Source organism: Kogia breviceps, chromosome 2 (genome assembly GCF_026419965.1).
Source record: "Kogia breviceps isolate mKogBre1 chromosome 2, mKogBre1 haplotype 1, whole genome shotgun sequence".
In the NCBI taxonomy this organism is placed as follows: domain Eukaryota; kingdom Metazoa; phylum Chordata; class Mammalia; order Artiodactyla; family Physeteridae; genus Kogia; species Kogia breviceps.
In genome coordinates this window covers 171,760,178-171,787,187 of record NC_081311.1, presented here as the reverse complement: position 1 = coordinate 171,787,187, position 27,010 = coordinate 171,760,178, and the positions used below count along the sequence as shown (strand labels likewise).

The window sequence follows — 27,010 nt, the reverse complement described above, 5'->3', positions numbered from 1 at the left end:
GCAGATGGTAGAATGACCATACAATAGGCAAACATCAAGAATGACCAAAGAATATGAGAAATTAGAGATAAAGAAACACTCTAAGTAGCTTCCTATGCACAAAATAACCTTCTTTTCTTTCCTTTTAACTGGAGAATTGGGAAATAAATGCTAAAACTTAAAAAAAAATATGTGCAGGAGGGAAAACACGGATGTCAGCTTACCAATCTTAACATGGTTCAAGTTCAAGGTAATGCTAGATTTAGCATTCTATTTGAAATAGCAAGCACATCTTCTTCTTCTTCTAAAAAGGGTGCTTAACAAATATGTAACAGTTTAGGAATTTCTATGGAAAATGAGGGAAAAGTAAAACTCTATGGAATTTAATACATGTGGTCCATCAAGATTCATTTAAAACATGCAAATAAAAACTACAGTGAGGTACCATCTCACACCAGTCAGAATGGCCATCATTAAAAAGTCTACAAATAACAAATACTGGAGAGGGTGTGGAGAAAAGGGAACCCTCCTATACTGTTGGTAGAAACGTAAGTTGGTGCAGTCACTATGGAGAACAGTGTGGACATTTCTTAAAAAACTAAAATTGGAATTACCACATAATCCAGCAACCCCACTCCTGGGCATATTTCCAGACAAAACTCTAATTCAAAAAGATACATGTACTCCTGTGTTCATAACAGCACTATTCAGAATAGCCAAGACATGGAAGCAACCTAAATACTCATCGACAGATGAATGGATAAAGAAGTTGTCATATGTATATACTATGAAATACTACTCAGCCATAAAAAAGAATGAAATAATGCCATTTGCAGCAACATGGATGCAACTAGAGATTGTTATATGAAGTGAAGTAAGTCAGAAAGAAGAAGATAAATACCGTATGATATCACTTATATGTGGAATATAAATATGCCACAAATGAACCTATTCACAAAGCAGAAACAGACTCACAGGCATAGAGAACAGACCTGTGGTTGCCAAGGGGGAGGGGGGAGGGATGGATTGGGAACTCGGGGTTAGTAGATGCAAACTATTACATACAGAATGGATAAACAACAATGTCCTACTGTATAGCACAGGGAACTATATTCAGTACCCTGGGATAAACCATAATGGAAAAGAATATAAAAAAGAATGTATATATGTACATAACTGAGTTACTTTGCTGTACGGCAGAAATTAACCCAACATCGTAATTCAACCATACTTCAATAAAAAAAAAAAGATTCATTTAAAACAATCCTGGGGACATCAGTACTGTAATGGGTCCGAACTTGTTTTAAATCGCTAACATTCTAACTAAACTCATAATGGAGGCCTTCGACTGAATAATTAATATCAAATATTCCAACAGGCATCAAGGATATATTGACTATGAGGAAATGATAAAAAGTTTGATTAAAATGGACTTTTATCTGAGGAATTAAGTGACATAAAAATGATATGGCAGTAGCATTAACCCCCTGATCTCAGCTGTCTGGCATCTTAAGGCGGTATTACGTGCTAGGGCTTTTTGCATTTTTCAGGAAGTTTGAGTTGACATCTTGAGAGACACCTTAATCTCACAAAGAATTAAATTGCTGCTAATTCATCATTTTGTCCTCTGCATTAAGAGTGAGGTGGGGTTAGAGGGGCCAGTCAAATAGGCAGCTTACTCTACAGGGCAGGGGTAGTAGAGACTAGATTTTCAGGGACTGAGGAGAAAGGATGAGAAATTTGAATCTGGTGGGTTAAAAGAGCTCCACTGATTTTCAAAAGCATTAAACTCTGTCACATGCAGATGTGGGTGATGCACTAAAGACAAATTCCTCAGCCCATCTTAGCTTGCCTGCAAAGTCAGAGCAGCAGTCACTGACAGGGGTGCTGAGAGGTAGCTTTTCACTACAAGAAAGGGCTGTTCCGACAAAGTTGTGCCACAAGGAAGGTGTTGGGGATACCAGTCTTGATTTGTCGGATCCAGATGAAATGCCACAGGGCTCCATCTAGAGACCTGCTGAGAGAAAGTGCTAGCTGTAATGGCCTCAAACCCTGGATGAACATTCGACAAGCTGCCAGGGCTGTGGCCAGCAGTACATATATTTTCATGAAACATCTTATTTGACAAACTGGCCTTGTGGCAGAGAGGAGTACCCGATTAGGTAGTATGGAGACTTTGTCAACTGCTACAGACCCACATGGCCAAGCCTCCATCCGCACCGCACACAAGCTCACACGTACATACACCTGCTGACTGCTCGAGTTTTCACTGAACTCACTGAATCACGACCTCCGTTAGCTTCAGCAACGACCCGGACTGTGCCATTGGTGGAGATCTCTGCGGAACTCGAATGTCACCGCCGTCTGCTTAGCAAGGGCTAGAAAACAAGGCAAGGTCGGCAAAGGAAAATTCAAGGGCCGCGAGCGGAGCAGAAGCTAACTGGAGATGAGAACGAGAAATCAGAGAGGGAGGGTGTCCTTAAGCAGTGAGGTAAACGACTCTGTGGATAATGTAACCTAGTGGGCGCTGCGCACGTTGCAGGCTTCAAAGTTAGCCGTGCACTTGTGATTGGAGTCTTCCCGGGGCTGGGCAACGGCAGACACAGACAAGAAACCTGAAACCCACAAAGTGAACTCACTGAAACATTAAAGCGGAAGTGTGCTCTTACGGCGTGTTCTTCTGATCTGGACACGGTCCTAACCAGCACCGAAACACTGGGAACACACTTAGAAAGCGCGTTTACTCTGGGTTCCTAGGAAGCAAGCATGAGCTGTTAGCTCCTTCTAGAGGTGCTCTTTCTACCCACCATCAGTTCTAGTATGTTGCTTCTCATTACACAGCCACGCTCTAGCTGCTTGAGCCGTTCAGAGAGACGTTTCTTCCCCGTCAAGTAACTCATGGAATACGGGTGAGAGCACCATCAGGGCCAGAAGCCAAATCTGGCCCGAGCAGGCCTTTGTCCAGCATCAGTCTCGGGAAAGCGAGTCTCTCTCCTCGGGGGTGCCAACGCAGATTTCCACCGGCAAACTCATCGCCATCCTTTTACTTCTGGATAGATATTAATCTTAATCTCAAAGAACCAAAGTACCAATTTGCAGATACTGCTTTTTCAACTCTCAGGAGTGTTCTAACAAAACAGGATTCCCTTCTTGGTAGGCAAAGTCTATTGCTTAATGTTCATCCAGCAATTACACATCAAACCATTCATATTTCAAGGGAAGGACCCCAGGGAATGGGAAAGGAATTGATTTTATGACAGCATGGCAGAAACAGTTGAAAGGCATTACCAAGCCTGTCTGTTAGTAATGTTCTGTGTTGTATACAAAGGTGAATAAAGTACGCTCCCTGTCCTCGAAGGCACTTACACTTTAGTGAGAATGATAAGCGGGTGAGCAAACAAGATGAGGGCATGGGATAATCGCGGAGTGTGGATGTGACTCTGAGCTGGGTGACCTGAGCCCCAGAAGTTGATTGTACAAACTTGCAGCCAGACTGCCTGGGTTCAAATCCTAACTCTGCCACTTCCAGCTATTGAACTTGGGCAATTTCACTTAAATCTCTCTCTGCCTGGGTCCTTGCCTATGAAATGAGGATATAATAGGGTTGGTATTGAGTCATACGATTGTTGTAAGCATTAAGTCAGTCAGTGGATACAAAGCATTTAGAAGAGTGCCTGGTACATGGTAAGTGCTCAGCAGGAGTTACCCATCTGTACCGATTCCAGGGAAAAGGGACGTTCTCGTGGGAAAATCAATACTCTCCCTGGAAAATAGTGCCCTAAAATAAATGGTCAAAAAATCTTGGGAGGAATTCTTTCCTACAACTTACTTATATAAAAACAAATCTATTCTCATCTTTGTACCCATATATTAAAAACTTACTGTATACATGGTCCTATGTTAGGTCCTGTTGATAGGTGTAAAAAATGATGGATATAAAACAATATCCTTTCTCCCAAGGGATTTATAATCCAATAGTGGTGGAAAGTGTCAGCAAAGAATCAATATCTAATTCAAGGTGTTTTCAATGGCACTGGTAAAGTGCTAAATCAATGTTATGCAAGTTGAAAGAAGGAAGAACTAAAGAAAGATGGCAGAGGGCTTGGGTTTGTGGCATGGGGGCTTTGAGGTCTCTTGGACGTAGAAGGATGGGTACGTTAAGCAGCAGCTGTAACTGGAGTCACAGTAAGAGTGAGATAGGAAGGTTCATTTTGGATTCGTCATCGTAGTGATGAGAACTGAACCTATAAAAATAGAGGAGGCAGCTCAGAGAGAATCCACATAAAGAAAAGGGCTGGAAAGAATAGAGACATGCGTGTGTATAACTGAGTTGCTTTGCTGTGCACCTGAAACTAACACAACATTGTACATCAACTCTACTCCGGTATAAAATAAAAATTAGGGTGGGAGGGAGACGCAAGAGGGAAGAGATATGGGAACATATGTATATGTATAACTGATTCACTTTGTTGTAAAGCAGAAACTAACACACCATTGTAAAGCAGTTATACTCCAATAAAGATGTTAAAAATATAAAAATAAAAATTAGGAAAAAAAAAAGAAAGAAAGGGGCTGGAAAGAATAGATACAGGTATGTGTATAACTGAATCGCTTTGCTGTGCACCTGTAACTAACACAACATTGTACATCAACTCTACTCCAATATAAAATAAAAACTAAAAAAGAAAGAAAGAAAAGGGCTGGAAGCAGAGTCTGCTGAAAGCATCAGTGACATGTTCAGAAGCCTGCGGCAAGAGGCAAGAGTTCAGTGGGTGGTGTGGAAATAGAGCCACTTTTTCCTGAAGCAGGAAAATGGGAATTGGAGGAGGTAGGAGGGTTAAGGGAAGATATTTGTTTTCTCTGATGGACTAAAGTCGAGCTCAGGGGGTAGTCCTGCCACCTGAGCCCTGCTCAGCTACGAGTCACTACAGCTGCAGGCTCAGTCAGCTCTGTCCAGTCCTGAGACAACAGGAGTATTTTTGCGATATCTCAGGACTTCCCCGCACTGGTCCAGAGAGCGCTGCTCCCTCACCATATCTGTCCTAGGAGCAGGAACATCATGTCCAGCCTTGCTGGTTATAACTCACACTGGGTGGGTCTTCACCACCGGGGAGACACTGGGCCTGCATCTAAGTCTTGTTAGCCAGGGGCCGTAGCCTCTTGCCTAGACCTGAGTTAGCTCCTATATCCCTGATATGAGCTCCCTATTTATAAGAATTGCTGTCTCCCAGCATGTCCACAGCAGAGCTTATCATTCAGATCATTTCAGTTTGCTGTGCCCTCTTCCTTGATCATCCAGACTGCGGGTCGTTCCCTAAGAGTTGGCTAATCCTTCAGCCTCAGTTATGCCCCCAGCATATCTCCACGAGCTGTTGGGGCTCCCCTTCTCCACGCTGAGGAAGTCCCAGTGAACTGTGCAGCTGAGCCTATGCACTCACAGTAGTAGGCAGTGGGAGGAAAGCAATTGCCAAGGGCTTAAAGATGCAGCTGGGGGCTTCCCTGGTGGCACAGTGGTTGAGAGTCCGCCTGCCGATGCAGGGGACGTGGGTTCGTGCCCCGGTCCGGGAAGATCCCACGTGCCGCGGAGCGGCTGGGCCCGTGAGCCGTGGCCGCTGCGCCTGCGCGTCCGGAGCCTGTGCTCCGCAACGGGAGAGGCCACAACAGTGAGAGGCCAGCCTAGCACAATAAATAAATAAATAAATAAATAAATAAATAAATAAATAAATTTTAAAAAGACGCAGCTGAGAGAGGGGTAGTTGACTATGTAGGGTCCCCAAGAAGCCAGTGAGAATGAGCTCTGCTGTATAAGTTTGACTCATAAAAGAAAGGAACATGTCATCCCCAGAGAGAAAATTAAAAAGAACTAACAATATAAAAGAATCCTTAAAATATGTCAGGCAGGCTCTTCACTAAGGGTTTTGCTTGTATCATTCGTATTTAATACTCATACAGGCGCTGTACAGAGGCCCTAATATAATCCCCAGTTTGCAGATTAAAGAACTGAGCCTGGACCAGTTGGATCCTTGCCCAAGGTCACCCAGGTGAGAAGTGATGGATGGGGCTGTAATTATGGCCTGACTCCAAGTCCATGCCTTCATGTCTCCCCTTGGGAAGTGTGTGTTAGTGAAGACAGAGCAAGTCTGAATTGTAGGGAGAAGTTGAGGAACTAAGGTTGAATGTCTCAAGGCTGTAAAGGAAAGGAAGTGAGATCATCTCTAGAGATGGGGCTTGGGGGGCTTAGTCATCTTTGCAGAACTTAACGGGAGCAGAAAAGGTTTGGAATGGCCACTGTGGGGATAGTCAAGGGAGTTGACAGCACGACTAAAAGGAATTCTGGACAGCAGCAGGGGCCCAGCTGGGGTTGGATCATGTGAATTTTGTAGTGGAACCAATGAATGCTTTTATGAGTTTCTCCAGCAACCTTTCAGCACTCACGCATGTAGGACCACAGAAGAGATGTAGAGCCTTTTCGCTCCCTCCTCAGGACTTAACACTTGATTACAAGCCCGGAAGAGTAACATCATGTGCTGATGCACTGAGCCACCTGCAGAGAAGGGATAATGGGATCCCATGGGGCCGGGGATGGGCCAGGTGGGAATGATGGAGGCTTCAGATGGGAGAGGAGAGAGTTCACTGCTGAACAGGCGGACCAGGAGGAGGCCTGTAGAATCAGAATGGGGCCTGCGAGAATTGAAAGAGGCTGGGAGCCTGAAGTGAAAAAGAAGCTGTTTGCAAAAATATGCAGGTTGTTGTTCACACGTGAGAGCAGCCCGGGAAACAGCTACTTCCCTGCTCACCCAGGGCCAGTAATAATTTGTGTCGGGCAAGAATAAGGGGATGCCGATGTTGCTCTGTTTACTACCGAAGAGAAGTGGGGACTGGATAGGATGCGAAAACACTGGCACTGGGAAAAGCCTGGTGCTCGCTAACGAGGCTGTAGTACGACCATGCTCCGCTTTCCAAAACAGCACCCTCAGGAGAAAAGAAATAAAGTCATTTTTCTTCAGAGGCAGAAGATTTAAAATTGCTTAACGATAACACTTAACATTGCTTAGCCCTTAGCCTTAGGCAACCTCCTAACTTGCAAGTGCTGGGAATTATCTTTTTCCTGAACTGGCTAGGGTTCTGGCTTTATTTTGTCAGGTGTCATCCAGCCTGGCAGCAGGCTGCACGGCCTGTTTTAAAATGACAGAGTTCCATGAAAGCATAGCAGGGTGTCCCTTGACCAGGGCTCCTCCCCAACTCCATACACTGGGGAGTATTTTCTCTCTGTGTTGATGGCTCCAAATTTGGCATATAAATCAACACTTGAGTGTATCTTAAAACTCCTGGGATGCTCTCCACAAACAGCATAGGAACCAAATCAGTCAGTAGCATATTAAGTCCCCTATAAGGTTGGCCACTGGCTTCCTGTAGATAGAATTATTCCTATTTTTAATTAAAAATTTAACTCCATAAATATTTTAAAGCTCCCCACCTCTGTGACCAAGAGGGGATCTGGTGCCTACAGAGACGTGTTCATCTCACTCCCCTGACAAAAGGAGCAGTGGAGGTGGGGTGATTCAATTAAGTGGACAGTCAAATCTCTAGGGGCGGGAGAAGACTAGAAAACCAGGGTAAATGTCACCGGCACACAGAAGCCAGTAGCTTGTCCCCTGCCTCAGCATTCTGCATCCTGTTGGGTAAATATGGACCCTCTCCCCCCCCACCTCGATGGATTAGAGCATGTTGGTGGGGATGTTTTGCATATCCCCCTTAGATAATTGAGATGGAAACTCAAGTTCAAGCCCCTGCATTAAAAAACCAGTGCCAGGGACCTCTCATGCATTTGTCTGAGCCTGATTTATTCTCCATCATGACTCCTTCTTGCCAGGTAGCTAATAAGGTGTGTTAGCACGGGCAGCTCATCACTTCTACCATTGTGTTACGTGTGTGAGCGCACTGTTCGTCAGAACTGTTTTCAGTCTAAGATGCTTCGCTTTGGGCTACAGTTATATTCTCGGGGCTGGCAGGATTTTGTCAATTCATATATTGCGATGATAGCTCCAGAGCCACAAACAGCATCAACGTACTGCCTCTGTCAAAACACTCCCTTCACGGTGTTTAATCCTCAAATAGATGTGTTTAGAGTTAGCCACGGCTGAGCATTTCAGGGCTTATTAATTAAAATGAAGAGGAGTTGGAAATTTAGAGGACTTTACGTTAATCGTTACTAATCTAAGCATGGGTTGCGCTCTCACGAGAAGTTGTTTTGCTGCCTCCTGTCCTAGATGGTGGGTCCTTGTCTAGGTGTCTAGAGCCACGGCGTCCCCAGTCTCCAGATTCTCAGGGTCTGATGCATAGTAGATGATCAGTAGATACTTGGGGAAGGAATGAATGAGTGAAATTTGTTGAATTTCTGTACTTATAAATGCCAGTTCTGTGCTTTTGATTTGTACCAAAAAAAAAAAAAAAATCCATTTCCACAGTCTGAGTACAAGTTGGCCAGGAAGACATTAAACTGTTTCCAGTTTTCCTTTTTCTTCCTATCCTAAGAATACAGTACTTAACCACAATTTCCATGCACATCAATACTGAAAGCCAGAAATTTTATATTTAAAATGAATTTTGGAGACTACTTCTACGTTTTAAAATGAAAACAAAATACTAAGCCAGGGAAAAAATAAGGAGAGGAAAGAAATCAAGGATGAGAAAAATCACTATGAGACAACATATAAAAAGGGAAAACGGAGATAAAATATAGTTGTACAGGAGCTTTTAAAAAATTGTATTTTGGGTATCCTGCCCAATCAGTGTTCAAAATTGGTTCTCTGCTAGATTTGAGATTTTATTACTTTTGAAAATCAACATACTATTTATAAGAGCAAATGGTCACTTGGGCTCTGCCTGTTGTAATATTCGGGCTGTTATTTTTGTCATTTCACACGCAGAAATATAGCCAACATGCAACTCAAAACGGTAACCCAGCTCTGAGTTAGCACTTTAACAATTCAGTACGATGATAGAAAAGCTCTACTTAGGGTCCTTCCCACCACCTCCCTCTTTAAAAGCAGATATTCTGTAACATTTTAGTTTTCTGCCTGGCATTAACCTTCCTTTGTTTTTTGTTTTCGAACTCACAAATTCTCACTCTCAACTCACTCAACTCCCATAGTCACTGCACTGTATGTCATCTTGGAAAGGTTTCCTCTTTGTCATGTGCCATTGATTACAGACTAAAATTATTCTTCATCTCACAGATAAGAGCACAAACCTTTGAGAATTGTATCTCATTTTCAGGGGTGTCTAGTTACAGCATAAGTGGATCCTGTTATAGGCCAGAATCACCAAGCGAACTTTCCCACGCAGCTGTCTCACTGTGTCGGTGCCTCTCAGCAATATTTGCTTATGGCCCAAAGAACACGGGCAGGTTCTAAATCAAGCAAAGAACCCCTTTCCAGGTTCATATTTCTCTCCTGCTTTTTAACACCCAGGGTTAAGGCTGGCATGCCCTTCCTTGTGGGTAATTCCTAGGACAGAGGATTTACTATTTTATTGTCTCTAAGCTGGGTACAGGCTATTCAATACCATGTTTATAGCAATGGCTTAGGATTTCCATTCAGAATCCAATATTCTTGCTGACATGTTCAATTGCAATGATATACTATTTTCTTCCCTTAAAAAATAACCCACAAGTGTTTCAATTATTAGCACAGTTGTGAAGATGGCACGAGGGTTGTGGCAGATGCAGTAAGGCAAAATTATAACATACTCCCCGTTTCAGAGCCAGATTTCTACTCCATGTGTATTTTCTGAAGACTTTATGTGCGGGTGGGATGGTGACGGGAGACCCCTCAGTGATCTACCTGGGTAAGGAGGCGTACTGTCTCTCCAGCCCCTCAAAGCGGAGGTTGTGTGCATTCCCATCTGGACCCTTTCCAGACACCTGTGGAGAGAAAAGTAATTAGAGATGAAGATCCATTATGCACCCTGGTTACTGACAATGCATCTCAAAATTGTAATCACTGCACAAATGCTGCTGCTGCTGCCTGCCAAAAATTAACCACGGAAAAGCAGGCAAGAACTCAGCATCGTTATAGGAACTGATGATCGAGTCACAAACATGGCATTTAACGACAAAGTCACTTCTTCCAAAAAAAGGGTCATTGTCAAACTGACTCCTTCCTGTCACCATGCCAGGGATATTCTGTAGATTGTTAAGACTGCCTTTTTTTTTCTTTCAAAATAGGCTTTAGTTTGCAGAACAGCTTTAGACTGGCAGGAAAATTGAGAAGATAGTACAGAGAGTTCCCATAGAGTCTGCACCCAGTCTCCCTATAACTAACATCCCATATTCCTATGGTACATTTCTTACAATTAATAAATCAATATTAATACAGTATGGTTAACTCAAGTTCATAGTTTATTCAGATTTTATCTAATTTTTTTTCTGTTCAGGATCCCATTCAGGACACCATATTATGTTTAGTCATCATGTCTCCTTAGGCTCCTCTTGGCTGTGATAAGAGTGTATACTTTCCACGAAACCTTTCTTTACTACCTGGGATCGGTGGCAACCAGCTACCTCTTCCACAACTTCTATGAAGCCCTCTTTGATCACCTGCACCTCACTGAGCCCGCTCCCTTATAAACGAGCACAGAGAAGTGACAAACTATTTTCAATCTAGTGTTGGTCTTTATTGGTTTTTGTCCCTTCCTATGTACTTCCTGTGTTCACCTCTCTTCGGGTCTCTTCCACCAGCCTCTGAGACTCTGATGGGCACTGAGTGACTGGCCCCAGTAGGTTCTCAATAAAGTGTGTTAGTCATGTATCTAAAGACTTAACATATAGTCTCTCTCTATCTATCATACCAACTAAAAACACATATGGGATGAACATGGTATTTGAAGGTACTTGGTGACTGATCAATTCCTCACCTGTTCCCGTCAACACATGTGGTTTATGGCCACCTGTGTCCTCACTCTTGTGCTAGTAGCTCTCATATAATGGGCATGGAAGGGGTACATAGAAAACCTGGCCTCTTATAGTGGAGGGGAAGGGGGAGTGTGCTAATAAGCACAGGAAGTAACAGTGTCAAGGTTGTAGAGGAAATTTTTCTGGGTAGTACTCAAGCTGGAATTTATTTTCCTCCTACGAAAAGTCCCAGCTCTCTATGCAACCACCATCCCAGCTTGGGTGGTGTGTGTGGGGAGGGTTTGTCAGGGGAGGTGTGGCAAAACGAGAATATACACACATTTAGATTTAAGAAAGACTATTCCTGGTGTCACATTATTACAGGAGGCCCTTGGGAGTGTGCCCTGTAAAACCTCTTTATATTTCACCGATACATGGAACAGGAACACCTGGAGTTATCTGAGAGGCTGACAGCCCAATAGCTACCTAGGTAGGATGGAGATTGCACTTACAGATTTAGAAGCAACTACAGAGAGACAGAATTCTAAAGCCCTAATTTAAACTGCTGACCTTTTTTTTTTGGCGGTACGCGGGCCTCTCACTTTTGTGGCCTCTCCCGTTGCAGAGCACAGGCTCCGGACGCACAGGCTCAGCAGCCATGGCTCACGGGCCCAGCTGCTCCGCAGCATGTGGGATCTTCCCGGACCGGGGCACAAATCCGCGTTGGCGGACTCCCAACCACTGCGCCACCAGGGAAGCCCATGCTGACCGTTTTTACAAAAACTAGGGGCAAGGATGGTGTCAGACAGTTAGGGGATAAATAAATGGCAGAGAAAAAGAAGCGATGGATAGAAGTATTGTCCCCAGTCACTCCTATATAAGGTTTGTTTTGTTTTTGATCTATTTTTTTTATGAAGGGAGAATTAATGTAAATACCAGAAATATGTTGAAGATTACTAATTGTGGTTGTTATAAAAACTTCATGCTTCATTGCCATAGATATAGAAGAATAAGGAATGAGGTGGGTCTTTTAGGAGACTGTGGGTAAAATAAAAATTAAAAAAAAAAAGAAAAACATCATATTTATGTATCCTTAGTATGGCTTTAGACATTTACAACTAATTTTTTTCACGTGGCCACAAAACTCCAAGTTAATACTTTCAGGGCCGTTATCTGAACTGGCCTGGCCTAATGATGGCAGTCAACATTCTGGTATCTCAGGAAGCAGCGCCCATGTGCTGTGGTTCTTCTGGTAAGCTGCTGGCATGCTAGATTCTGTGAAATGTAGGATGATCCTTATCTTGTTGGGAAAACAAGGATCAGATATGAAATACTTAAAGAGTGATGTAGGACAATGCATGAACCAATGTCATTCAGGGTGTTACTAGCAGAAGCACAGATGAAGGTGTTTGGAAAAACTTCATGGAAGTAGAAGAGCAAAGGCCAGGTTTCAAAAGATGGATGGCATGCTTATATATCAAAAATTATTCTGTTCTTGAAAACAGTATGGAGGTTTCTCAAAAAAACTAAAAATAGGGTTACCATATGATCCAGCAATCTCACTCCTGGGAATACATCTGGAAAAGATAAAAGCTCTAATTCAAAAAGATATAGGTACCACAGTGTTCACTGCAGCACTATTTACAATAGCCAAGACATGGAAGCAACTTAAAGGTCCATTAACAGATGAGTGGGTAAAGAAGATGTGGGGTGTGTGTGTGTGTGTGTGTGTTGTGTGTGTGTGTGTGTATACACACACACACATATATATGGTGGAATATTACTCAGCCATAGAAAAGAATGAAATATTGCCATTTGCAGCAACATGGAAGGACCTAGAGATCATCATACTAAGTGAAGTAATTCAGACAGAGCAAGACAAATATCATATGGTATTGCTTTATATGTGGAATCTAAAAAAATGATACAAATGAACTTATTTACAAAACAGAAACAGACCCACAGACATAGAAAACAAGTTTATGGTTACCAAAGGGGAAAGAGGGGAGGGATAAATTGGGAGTGTGAGAGTAAAATTGATAAACAACAAGGATTTGCTGTATAGCACAGATTCAATATCTTGTAATACACTATAATGGAAAAGAATCAAAAAAAGAACATAGATATACACATATATATGTATAACCGAATCATTATGCTGTACACCTGAAACTAACACAATATTGTAAATCAACTATACTTCAATTAAAAAATTATTCCATTCTTCACCAATTGTGTATGTATTTGTGTGTTTCCCTATTAATACTGCAGCATCTTTAATACAATCATTCAATTAGTAATTACTGAACACCTTCTGTATTCTAATGCCACATTAGGTACCACCTTCAAAGCAATGAACAGAGGCTTGATTTCTTCATTGCTTTAAATATAAAAGAGACAGACCTGCAAACAATTACAGTACAATGAGATCACCGCTGGAGTGTCAGTCTGAAGGAGGTAGTGGGAGTCTGAAGGAACACCAGAGTCCACCTGGGAGAGTTGAAGACAGCTTCATGTGGGTGTTGAAGCTTCATCTAAAACTTGAATATGAATGAGGAGGAGTTTGTTAGGAGGAGGAGGAGGGGGTAGGAGTAGCAGGAGAAGGCATTCTCAGTAGACAGAACAAAAGTGAAACAACATGGAGGCATAAAAGGAGCACTGTGCTCCCAGGGAATGTCAAAATTTTGGTAAAAGAAGAAACAGAGGCTCTAAGGAAAAGGACAGTAGCAACAATATCACTGCTGCTACTATTATGGTTACAACAATATTATTGCAACTAGTGCACTTTTTAAAATAGATTTTATTTTTTAGAGAAGTTTTAGGTTTGTAGCAAAATTGAGAGGAAAGTACAGAGAGTTCCCATATATATCATGGATCATGCTTTTGGTGTCATATCTAAAAAGTCATCACCAAACTTAAGGTCATTTGGATTTTTTCCAATGTTATCTTCTAGGAGTTTTAAAGTTTTGCATCTTACATTTAGGTCTGTGATAATTTTTGTGAAGACTGTGTCTAGATTCTTTTTTTCTTTTTTCATTTTTTTTTTTTTTTACATGTGGATGTTCAGTTGTTCCAGCACCATTTGTTGAAAAGACTATTTTTGCTCTATTATATTGCTTTTGCAGCTTTGTCAAAGAACCGTTGACTGTGTTTCTGTGGGTCTATTTCTGGGCTCTCTATTCTGTTCCACTGATCTATTTGTTGTTTTTTTCACCAATACCATACTGTCTTGATTACTGTAGCTTTATAGTAAGTCTTGAAGTTGGGTAGTGTCTGTCCTCCAACTTTGTTCTTCTCATTCAAGATTGTGTTGGCTATTCTGGGACTTTATCTCTCCACATAAACTTTAGAATCAGTTTGTAACTTGCTGGGATTTTGATTGGGAGTACATTGAAGATATAGATCAAACTGGGAAGAACTGACATATAGACAATATTGAGTCTACCCAAGAACATAGACTATCCAACACGGACTCTCCCTCCATTTTTTAGTATTTCTTTGATTACTACAATTTAACACTTATTTGGCCCTTATTGAGTGCCAAGCACAAGGCTAAATATTTTATTTGCATTAGCCCATTCATTCCTCCCAAATATCCCCAATGGTTGCCCAATTTTGCACATGAGAAAACTGAGCAGTTGCCTAAGGTCACACATCTAGGACATGGCATATCTGAGACAAGGTTCAGGTCTGTCTGATCCCAGAGTCCAAGCTCTGGAGAAACTGCCACAGACTGGATCTTGGAGGAGCTCATGCCAAGGAACTTGATTTTACCATTAGTTGATGGTGAACCACTGAGAAGTGATATTCCATAAGTGATAGCACATATTGAACAGTTAGAGAGATTATTCTTGCCATAGTATGGAGGTTCCTGTGACAGTCTAAGTCAGAGATGATAAAGGCTTAAACAAGGGGCTATTCAAAAGGATGGAGACAAGGGAGCATCATAAAGATGTTAAGAGGGTAAATTTAATACAACTGACTGAGAATTAATGGGTAGGATGTATCTGGAATCATGCCTAAGTTTCTGAACTTAGCAACTAGGTGAATTTGATAACTGTTGCCAAGATGGGACTAAAGAAAGAACAGATTTAGGGGGTAGGGGTAGGGGTTGGAGGAGGGAACACTTAGATATATTAAGCTTGAGTTGGGACATCTGATGGAAATGTCTGAGAGATAATTGAGTATAAAAGTTTGTGACGTAGAAGAAAAATCTGGACTAGAGATGTAGAATTGAGAAACATTCAGCCTATAGATGGTACCTGAAACCTTGGAAAAGAATTAGACTGCCCAGGAAGAATCTACAGGGACAGAACAGAGGAAAAGACATGCGATGAAAAGGGAGAATACCAATAATAATCTTAGAAATACCATAATTTAAGGGGGAGCCAAAAAAAAAAAGTTGAACCCAGGAGGGAGTCTAAGGAAAAGTTGTTGGTCAAGAAGAGAGCAAGGAGAGAATGTTATCACAGGAATTAAGGGAAAAGAATTCCACGAAAGAGGGAGTGGTTCACAGTGTCAAAAGCAGCCAAGAGCTTCAGTAAGACAAGATCTGTGGCTTATATGGTGTGTTGGCCAGCTTTACTCGATCCCCCCTCCTTGTCAAGGGTCACTCTGAACCATAGAGCCTGGAAAGCTGAAAACTACCTTTCCCAGAATTCCCTTGTAGTCAATGTTCTGGGTGTGATTTAAGTTGGGCCATGTCATTTGAGAAATGGAGTTGAGGCAGTGGCGATGCCTCCACTGTTGATTCTGGCAAGAACGTCCAAAGGTGTGCTTGGTTTTCCCATGGCAGTGTTAGCAGATGTGCCATTGCTAGTTTCTGGGCGTGCAGTGTAGCTTTCATAGCTAGCTTTGGAGCTGGTGGCATCCACTAAAGGTGAATTCACTAAAGGTGAATTCCTGTTTGTGGCACCTTCCTAATTATGGTGGCTTCTGATATAGGCATTATTGTGTGGCATGTGGAGCTAAAACCTTCCTCAAAGAAATGGCAGAAACTCCCTGGGTAGCCTAGTTCTGTTGTGTGGTTTGGGAAAGCATTCCTGAAAGCTTATCTAAGAATTTGTTTCCTAGCCTTCCTTATGATTCTGTAAGCCTGTTAATATGGTGTAATAAATTTGTTCCTGCTTAAACTAGCTAGAGTGTATATTGTTCTCTGCAACTGAACAGTGACTGATAGAAAGTCTGTAAAAGGGTATGTGGGAATTGGCAATGAGATGTTGCTTGGTGCTTTATTGAAAGCCAGACTCTATGGTGTTGAAAATCTCTACAGTTTTCTAATAAATAAACACCCACTGGTTGCACTGTCTTATGCTAACATGCTCAGAAAATGAGACTAATACTTTCAAGTAAATAAACAATTTGTTAGTGTCTCTAAGTATTAGAGCCGTATGCTAAGTACTCTTAAGACACAGAGATGAGAAAAGTCACTTCCTGCTCAGGGACACACGGTTAGTCAAGGGAGATGATAGCAATACGTTTGTGTTCCATTATTTAAAAAACAGATTTACCTGTTTTATTTTCTCCCTAAGTCACCCAAAGATGACCTCTGTTAACATTTACAAATATATACATATTTTAATGGTATATAGAATTTTTTCGCAACTATTTACTACTGGCATTTTCCTGTGCTAGTAGATATGTTTCCACAAATGTGAATTTTAATAGCTATATAAGGTTTACGGATAAATCATAATTTATCTAATCTCCTCCTGTAATTTGATCACTTTTACTATCCCAATCAGAAATGGTGGCAATACAGATTATTGTGTTGGGGACAAAGATTCTTACAAATAGCTGTGAGCTGAAAGTAGGAAACTGCAGCTAGAGGGTTGCCAAAGAGAAACTAATTATAAGTTTTAGTCGGGTCCTTAGGAAGTCAAGCCACTTTTGGAGGGAGTGAAGGGAGAAAGAACTGGCAGAGGCATTTATAAGCTCATTTCTCATTTTGCTCTATGCTCAACAAGACTCAGAAATGCATCTCCTTGAAGAACTCCTTATTAGGTAATGTCTCGCATCACAAAAACATAAGGTCAGCGGCTTTGATCCAATTAATTTTTTTAAAAGAAGCCCTTTATCTCACTTGGTATCATGCAGGATTTTTTTTTTTTTTAATGTAATGACCTAAATATACATCTGATAGGAATAATCTTGACTTAAGCCATAACAGAATCATAGTCTTTTCCACAACAATGTAATGTTAGAATTTATGCTTGGATTGGGGCATATTTATCTCTCTACTGCTCAGGAAGTGAAACTTCAGAGAGCTTATTCAAAACAATTTGAAAAGCTCATACCTTGGTGTGCCTTGCACATGGCGATCTTCTTTGTTTGGATTATGACAGCTTATGACAGCCTATCAGGAGGGCTTGGTGTTTGGGGGTGGGGGGCGAGCAGGGGGGATGTTGAATAAAGATCCTTTTAGTCCATGGGAGTTCTCCCAATTTCATTCACTCAGTGCCTGCTGCTGGCTGGGGTGTTAAGAGCCTTGTTAAAATAAAGCTATTAGTCTTTTCTCTACAAAAGCAAGGAGCTTACCACTTACATTCAGTGTTCCTTAAATTAGTGTGTATTTCTAGCCTGGCATTGCAAGAATCAGCAGTTTCATAAAGCAATATACTAAAGAGGCCATTTAACACCCCTGTTTCCCCCATTTGCAGATTAATGGAAGGGGGGAAGATTTAATGCCCTTTCAAACAGTTTTAAACAATTCATTAAAAATAAAAGGATAAATCAACTATCTGATTATGAAAAGCGGAAACAATTCAAAATTAACGTGTTTTCCAATTCCCACAGGTTAGGACACATTTTTGCCAATGTTGTAATTTATGTCCCATAAGTCAATTTTCCTGAGGAAATTTAAAAGCTGCTGTGATGGAAAGGCTGTGCAAAGGTGCAATACAGCTTATTCACCTATACATAACATCCTCACTTACAAATATGTCTTACTCAGACCCATTACCCAAAAATGAGTTTCCCGCTGCCAGACACTCATAAGATTAAAATGCAAAGTATAAAAATGTAGATGCCATTTTAGGAAATATGCCTTTCATTTCAAGTTGGTATGATGACAGATATTTTTGAGCAGTTTCCAGAAGCTTTCTTTTAATTACATTGCTTTTACCTAGCTATAGGTTTGGCTGGAAGGTTTTTAAAGGAATCAACTCAATAAAAACATCTAAAAAGTTGTAAACTTGGCTTTGAGAATCTTCTAATATTCAGACACTCTGCTAAAATGCTACATGTTTGGAGGAAGGGCAACTGACAATATTCCATCTAAACAAAAAGAAACTAATTAAAATAAGCTGCTTAATTATTTCTCTTTTGCAATGTGAAGTATATTATTCCTGAGATATGTATTTACAAATATGCTATCTAGAGAAGCAAAAGTACACACACTCATTCAAACCATTATTTCTGAAGTGTTTATTTTCTCTAATTTAATTTCAGTAATTTTGTCAAATAACTGGGTATTCAGCTTATAGACTTGCTTAGAACATCTGCTAGTTTAGAAAATACAGCAAATAAAAATATTTTTAAAATAACTCTTGGATAAGCCTTTTAACCATTTTGTGCCTTTTGTGCCTTTTCCTCCCTTGTAAAATGTTGGAGTTAAAATGTAAATCCTTGACGTCCCTTCTAACCTACACACATTTATAAATGTTATCTTGTATATAGTTTCTACATTATGTTAACCAATTACACCTTATTAACATAGTAACTATATGTATGCACATCGTTATTTTAAAGCTGAATGACAAAGATAGCAAAGCAATCTGCAACATTATAAAGTTATAACACATTTATTGGGATTTAAGCATTAAATCTCATGCTAACGCCATCCAAGTTCTAGCCATATACATATACATATGTACACTTATACATATGTACACATATACATATGTACACATTGGGCCACAGCCTGAATGATCTCTCTTCTGATTATCTTTGGAGAAAATAAAATCAGACATCTCCTGCCCAGTTCTGTTTGTGTCTGGGCCTAAGATACAGTTACCATAGAAACTATGATTGTGGATACAATTTACGAACTTGGTTTCATCTATCAGATGCACTTTGTGTGTGAGTGTATGTGTGTATGTGCGTGTGTACACGTGTGCATATGTGTCTTGCCAATAAGCTTGAAGAGCAAACTCTGGCTCTACATCTTTAATTAAAGAGCCAGACACCACTCCTCATTTCCTTTTCTCATCTGTCTACCTACAAAAAGAGATCTTGTAACACTGACTGACATATAAACTCTTACTTGGCAGAAGACAAAGGTCTGATGAAAAGATGAAAAAAAAGGTATTAGGAAAAGCATCCCCCAAGAAATCTGTCTGTTCACACCTGTCCTGTATTTTCCAGGAACAGAATAAAAGGACTTTGGTGGAGTTTCGGTTGGTTACAGTAATCACTAGGTTCTAATACCCAGTACTTAATTGAATTTGGTTTCCAATTGTTTCTTGGGTGTAATATTTGAGTTATTTACTCCTCTGCTGTTTTAGTTTATTGTACTCTGTGACAACCTTCTTTACACATCCTAAAAGAAACAAAGTTGACCTGCAAAATATGACTAGATCTTAAAATGATAATAGTTTGTTCACATTATTCCTTATGAGTTCATATTATCTCTTCTAACGACTAAGTCTCATAAAGGATATTCATTGACTAAAGCTCTCTAGCATATTTAAAATATACTTGCATTTATAAAGACTAAACAATGTAAATATATGCAAAATTTTAAGCTCTTCAGCATTTTTTTAATAGTTTAGTCAGTGGGCAAATTCAAATCACTTCCATTATAGTTAACTAGAAAGACTAGAAAGAAAAGATTCTCTGGAACACTCTACAGTCAGTAAGTATCATGAGTTAAAATCAATGTGACCACTTCCATTTCTGTCTCATTTTACACACGAGGAAACTAGATTGCAGAGGATGTTAAAGCAACTTGCCCAAAGGGTCATATGGTGGCAAAGACAAGATCCAAACTGAGATCTGCCTGACCCCAAAGTAGTGCTTGTCTCACTCTTAATGCTGCCTCATATGTTAGAAGTGATGATTATAGTTACTGTTGCTCTATTTCTTAAACAAAGAACTGAGTCATCAGACCTGAAAGTTCAAATAAACCTACGTTGGCAGTGAGATGGAATACGTGAAATTATGACCGTCTGTGAGCATTCTGAATGTACTTATGGTCATCATAGCCCTACTGCTGAAACCCAATTGCCTAGTGATATTTATTTAAAATAGCTGGAGGCATTAATATACGTATACGTGTTAATTTTTTGTATAGCAAAAATAATTTTTAAGAAAAATAACTTTTAATAAAGGGTTATATTTTATTAAAAATATCCTGCTGCATTACAGTTTTTTTTTTGCAGTATTCATGAATGGTGTCAGTCTATTAATTTGGTTTACACAAGACATCAGATTGCAAGCTTCATTAGAATTGAGACAATGCCTCTTTTTTGAGCCATTACCTTCTCAAGGCCTGGCATATCACCTTGTTCATTAATATTTATTGAGTCAATGAAACAGAAGTCTCAAACATCTACTCAGTAGCAGTTAACACAAAAAATTAATCTGCTTCCCTAATGGCTACCTAGCTTTTTGAACCAGATCCGTTAAATAATAGGATACATACTATCAAAATGTTTTTAAGGAAGTTTTATGACATCTGTCCTTTGGTTAAGTCTTATTAAGACTGCACCTTTCAAGCTCTTTTGTTAATTAATTAATTTATTTTTGGCTGTGTTGGGTCTTCGTTGCTGCACGCGGGCTTTCTCTAGTTGCGGTGAGCAGGGGGCTACTCTTTGTTGCGGTGCATGGTCTTCTCATTGCGGTGGCTTTTCTTTGTCGTGGAGCACGGGTTTCAGTAATTGTGGCACGTGGACTCAGTAGTTGTGGCTCGTGGGCTCTAGAGCGCAGGCTCAGTAGTTGTAGCACACGGGCTTAGTTGCTCAGCAGCATGTGGGATCTTCCCAGACCAGGGCTTGAACCTGTGTCCCCTGCATTGGCAGGCGGATTCTTACCCACTGCGCCACCAAAGAAGTCCCAAGCTCTTTTGTTTATTTAGTCTTGATTTATTTTCATTTAAAAAAAAAAAACAAAAAACCTAGCAACATTCTTATAGTTGAGATTTAAACTTGAATCTGGAGTATAAATCAAAACCATTAGGAACCTTAAGTATGTAATTGCTTAGAAAAGATTCTAATAGCTCAAAAATAATACTAGTACACTAGTAGGGGAAGCTTATCTGATAGAATAAATTACTGGGCACACTGGGAATAATCACTGTTGATCTAAACATGTACCTCAACGTGCAGCTTCACAAAGTTACCAGACCCATGCTACCATTAATGCTGGAATCAGACACACAATAGCCCTACATTTATATTAACCAAATTATTTTGCAACCGACTGTTATACCAGCAGAATTCAGTTCTAGGAAGATGAATGAAGACGAGAGGAGGAGAAAGGAAGAACTAAACAGATGACTTGCTGAAAAATTGATGTTCTTGTGTCAAAACCTAATCTGAACAACGAAACCAAACATACACACACACTGTCAATGGTTTTCTATTAACTAGTGAATAAAGGCTCTCAGTAACTGACAGCCATCTAACTTTCCAGCTTTATGTTGTTCCTGTCATATATGCTCAACGATCTGATTGCACTGGGCATTTTATGGATCCCAAGAATGCACTTTTGTGCTGATGGCAAGATGTCTACTTCTGTAGTTTTGGTAGCTCTTCCGGCGGTCAAGTTAACGCCTTAAACATGGCAAGGTCTCAATAAATGCTAATTGAGTGAACGAATGAAGCAACAAATGTTGCTCTGATTGGTTGTATTCACTGCTGTGATGGGACAAGAAGAGGTGAAAGTAGCAGTGGGTAAGAAAAACAGATTTTGTAGGAGGTGTTGAGAACATTAAAACAGTGATAAACAGAGAAGAAAGCCTTGAAGAGGGGGTGTAGACAGGGAAAAAGGAAAAAAAAAACAAACAAACCCTGAGAAACAGAGAAAAGTTGCAAAAAAGGAAAGGGAACTATGGAATGAAAATAAGCTAGATTATTGCAAACTATTCTCATTCTCAGCATACAGGTAATTCCTGTCCTAAGTTTCCATTAATCAAACTCTTGGACTAATCAGAATAGTGCATTCCCCTACCAGGCTGAGGAATAGGACTTTGTTCTTCTGATTAGATGCATAGCATCTTACTTTAAAACTCTTTAAAATGTGATCATTTTAAGTCAACATTTAAAGTTGGATTTGATATAATCATTTAATTGGGCACTGATTCATCTACACAGAACTCATTACTGAATTCTTCAATTTCATCAACATAATTTCTTTCCAAATTATCTTTTATCTAGATGCAAGAAGTCCAAATGCGGTGAAAACTTTGCCAAAATAAAAAGCTTTCAGATTTTTAATGCTGGCTGGACACAAACCCATGGAAGAGAGTTGAAGAATAACGCATGCTTGCCAACTGCCAGATATGACTGCTTTTCCCATAATTAATGTCATTCTTGCTGTCCAAGTACCATTTCCATCCTCTAATAATTTCCATTAATAGAGGAAGTTTCTGCAATAATCTTTGCATGCTGAAAAACCACTGTGGCTTCCATACACATTTTAACCTAAATAATGACAATGAGTAAAAAGGGATTGTTAGAGATATTACTGTAACCCAGGGCTGCATTTGCCTGGTCATCGTTTTCAATCTCCAAAAACTGTCCAAAGGGCTTAGACCTCGGCGCTTAGAAATCAGGTCTGGTGCTCTGATTTCAATAGCACCGGACCATATGAATTTATACCAAGACGAGAAAGTGTATAAAATGAATGTATTGGACTATTCATCTACCGAAAAATAAATGCGGAAAGAGAGTATTTTTAAAAAGACAAGAACAAAAGATGAGCAGATGCAAATATAAGCTCAGGTCCTGTAAAATATGATAATTGTATCATACTTGAAGCTGAAGCCTCCAGTAAGAGGAAGTGATAGACCAGCTGCAAATCATCCCCCAAACCTGCCAATTCACACTGCTTTTTAGTATGCTGCTGCAAAATCAAGAACTCAGCTTAGGATATAAAATGGTGCAAATATACAGAGAGCAACAACAACAATAAAAAATCAGCTCAAGTTTCTTGTAGGAGCCAAGAAATGAATGTAGCATGATGGCATCACAGTAGTCCCATACCAGGGAGGAGGCACCGAGTGGTTAAAGAGGTCCTGGGGGGGCTTCCCTGGTGGGGCAGTGGTTGAGAGTCCGCCTGCCGATGCGGGGAATACGGATTCGTGCCCCGGTCCGGGAAGATCCCACATGCCGAGGAGCGGCTGGGTCCGTGAGCCATGGCCGCTGGGCCTGTGCGTCCAGAGCCTGTGCTCCGCGACGGGAGAGGCCACAGCAGTGAGAGGCCCGTGTACCGAAGAAAAAAAAAAAAAAAAAAAAAAAAAAAAGAGGTCCCAGGGGTCCTTTCCTGGGCTTCTCTGTATGAGCAAAGTTTTGATACAGGAAGACCAGTACCAAGATTGTTTTCCCCTCTGTTTCTAAGCTGCTTTGGAAATAGCCGAAGTCTACATCAAAGCTTCATCTCCTTTGCCTAAGATGGCTTTAGAAACACTCCACCTGAGCCACGTCTAACCTTCCTCTGCCTTCTCTGTGAAGCCCACCCAGCAGAGATCTGACAGTGCCACTTGAGCAGGAAGCACTCACTCTGCGCGATGACCTGGGGGAGGGGGGGAGGGGCTCAGGTTTGGAGACTGTGTTCAGTGACCTGATTAAAGCTTGAGAACCAGGTACCAAAGCTGTTGAGGGAATAGCACAGAAACAATACTTGTGTGGGGGCTTTAATAGCCATTGTTAAAATAAAAAACAGCTGATCATTAACTGTGACAGCTGTGCTTCCACCTGGTAAAAAATCTGGGCAGACAGGGCGATCAGCAAGGGCTGGCTTCGGGGCTTAGATGCTGATGGGCACCTGACCCTGGGCTTGGCGGGGCTGTGCACACATCTCCTCTTGAGGCCGACCCTTCAGGGGCCAATACTAATTTTCAAAATATCTGTCCTGTTTGTGAATGTGCTTGCTGTCTAGTTCCTACATACATTTAGAATGAATATCAACAGGTATGATATCAATCAAGGAGTTTACAATGATCAAAGGATGTTCTCATACATCATCGGACTCATCCATGCCACTGCGCTGACCAAGAGAAAGGCAGGTGTTGCACATTCCTTGTCCGACTATTTGCTCAAAGAGGGAGGCATAACAGTAAGACGATCCTAAAAGAAGCACCATCATTCTTACAGTGCCGCGTCCCTCCATTCTAACCAGAAACTGACTTGCAAAAAGAGTTTCTAACTGGACACTGAGAGGTCATGGTCCCTAGCCTGCACAACTTGTGGCGTGGTGGTCAGGAGCACCTGCTCCAGAACAGACTGGCTGGGCTTGAATTACATTATCTGCTGTGTGACCTTGAGCAAGCTAACTTCTGAGCCTCAGTTTTCTCACCTGTAAAACAGGGCTAATAATAGTACACACCTCAGATGGTTACTGTAAGGATTAAATGGTATGAGGCATGTAAACCACATAATACGTGTCTTACATATAGAGTATACTTATATGTTCAATAAATCATAGTTGTTCTTACTGTTGCTGCAGTTACAGTGAACCTGACCTTTCTTTTGGTAAGAAAAATACCTGGAGAGAATCTCTTTCCTGCTCTGTAGGGGTCATTTCTGTGATCCTCTGACTTGCCCTGGCTAAACTAATGGACGTTTCTTCAGTACTACTGTTCCAGAAACAGTTCTGGGAAAGAGAGTAAGAGAGTGAGTAGAGAGAAAAAGAAAAGAGAGAGAGAGAGAGAGAGAGAGAGAGAGAGAGAGAGAGAGAGAGAGAGAGGGCACATGCAAGGGAATGCTCTTACTTTCTCTTGTAAAAGAGGCTCTTTTCTGCATTTTATATATATATGTGTGTGTGTGTGTGTGTATGTGTGTATATATATATATATAGGATGAGTGGCTGGAATGATATGTCACATTTAAAAGGATGATATATGTATATATGTATGTGTGTGTATATTTACATGTATGAATATGTATATATATTATACACACATACATATAATCATCTTACTACTCTACACAGAAACTGCTCAATGACTAGGATAAAGTTTAAATTCCTGAACATGACATCCAAGCCTTTCATAGTCTACTGCTGTTATCAGTATCATCATCATGTTTGCAGCCCCACTTCCGGCCACTTCACCCTTACATACCCTACATGTGCCCTTCTCCACCACGGGTCCTTCCCTGACCCCCATGCACGCTTACACTTCCATACCCTGCCTCAGCTTTTCCCTTTGCCCTTTTCTCCCACTACCAAGTCCTCTGGGAAGCTCTTCAACGGAGCTAGTCACTTCCTATCTTCCAAGAGTCTAGATTATATCTTTTAAAATCACTATCTAGATTATTCTTTTATAATGATCTCGTACAATGATCTTTGTTAACACTTGTTGTCCTGCACACACTTCATGTTCAGGAAAGGCTGGATGATGAAAAGAATGAACCACTTAAATGAAAAAGGTAATCTTGAAGGTGAGATGTTAACACAGGCAAGCAGAGAAACATGTAATCCTAGACTATCCACAGAAAACAGACTTGGATTAACCTAGCTGGCCCACCTCAAGAGGCTGTTAACAAGTGAGTACCATGCACGCTCCAATTCAGGAGGGAACATTAATTCCACTGCACGAAGTGAAGCCAAGAAGCAGTATTCATTATGGTTTAGGAATTTCACAGTACAGATGTGAAGTGTGCATTTTAGTACAACATTACTGAACTGTTTGGGATCACACATAAATACCGGGACCCTGTGTGTGCACTCCTACAGACTGGATGGGGAGAGGATGACAGCTGGGTCCTTCCCCAGGGCAGAACAGGCTTGGTGCACGGGTAGGGAGTGAGTCCACCCCTACCTGCTGACCTCAGCCGTTCTGTTAGAGGTCCTACCACAGTCTATTTGTTGGTTTTCCAAAATGAGCGCAATCCCAGATTTAGCTCCACTTTGTGGTGGAAGGCCCCATCATTGTGTTTTCAAGTCTGAAAGCATCTCTGGCTTCTGTGTTCAGAGAGAGGCCAGTCCAGGTACAGTTTCTCCCGAAAAGTAAAGATCCAGAGTCTGTAGGGAAGCATCACGTAGCAAGAGGTTGGCACACAGGGAAAAGATAAAGAAAAAGGAAACCAACACTGGACATGATTCTCTCTAAGCAAAGAAACAAAATCCTAACTTAATGGCAGCTAAACAACTGAAAAGCTGGTTGAGTGCTATTTAGATGACATCCCATATTTAAGAAGAAAAATGTTTATCTACTGAAAGGTGTATTCCTTATGCCCCGGTATAGTATAAATGTTGAACAGAAATCAGCATCCATTTATTATCTACAGCTGCTTTTTACTATTTTAGTGGGCCCAGATGGAGAACTGTAAGGTGATTTATAAACTTTAGTCTAATATACCTAACATCCCTAAGACATAGGCAAAAGGATATACTCATCAATGTAATGAAACAAAGAAAAGTGAAAACTTAGGATGAATATTATGAGGAACTTCCAATGGTGTAATCCATTAGGAGGAGGGATAATTTGCCAGGGAGAGTTGATTTGTGTGTTAGAAAATGTATAATGCCCATTCATAACGTACTTGTGACAGACGTAATGCCATGTCCATCTATAAATCAGATTTACCTTCTGTGCGAAGCCCCAGGTTTCCTCCTACTGAAGGCTTTCCTCATGGGCACTGACCTGAGAAGATTTAAAATCCAAAGGGCCCAATAACTAAAAATCTTCCACCATGTAATTGGGCTTTGGTATGGAAAATAACACCACTATTAATCCAAGTCATTTGGAAGAAAGTAGAGAGAACTTCATCTCCTGATTCTGTCAACTGGTCCAGCGCAGTCTAGGGGATGGGTCTCTCTGAGCATCTTCCCCAAGGGCCATGAGAAACTTTTACTTTGAAGACAGCAAAACTCCATAAATCATACTAGCTATCCACATGTGAGTCACTGACCATATGAAGAACACTGAATTTAAACTTAGGACGTTCACAGGGGAAACATCATTTTCAATTCGAG

The 27,010-nt window shown here is 40.9% G+C and overlaps 1 protein-coding gene across 4 annotated transcripts in view; it reads right to left on the bottom strand.

Moving 5' to 3' along the window:
• Positions 1-27,010, bottom strand: part of PARD3B (par-3 family cell polarity regulator beta) — a 1,061,783-nt gene that overhangs the window by 64,416 nt on the left and 970,357 nt on the right. For 3 of the 4 annotated variants that reach the window (XM_059054028.2, XM_067026649.1, XM_067026651.1), the window contains one exon: positions 9,825-9,904. In XM_059054028.2, coding sequence (XP_058910011.1) covers positions 9,825-9,904 — 80 coding nt within the window. Of the gene's footprint in view, positions 1-2,690; positions 2,733-9,824; positions 9,905-27,010 lie in introns of those variants that run through there. The other variant, XM_067026650.1, reaches the window with a different exon arrangement.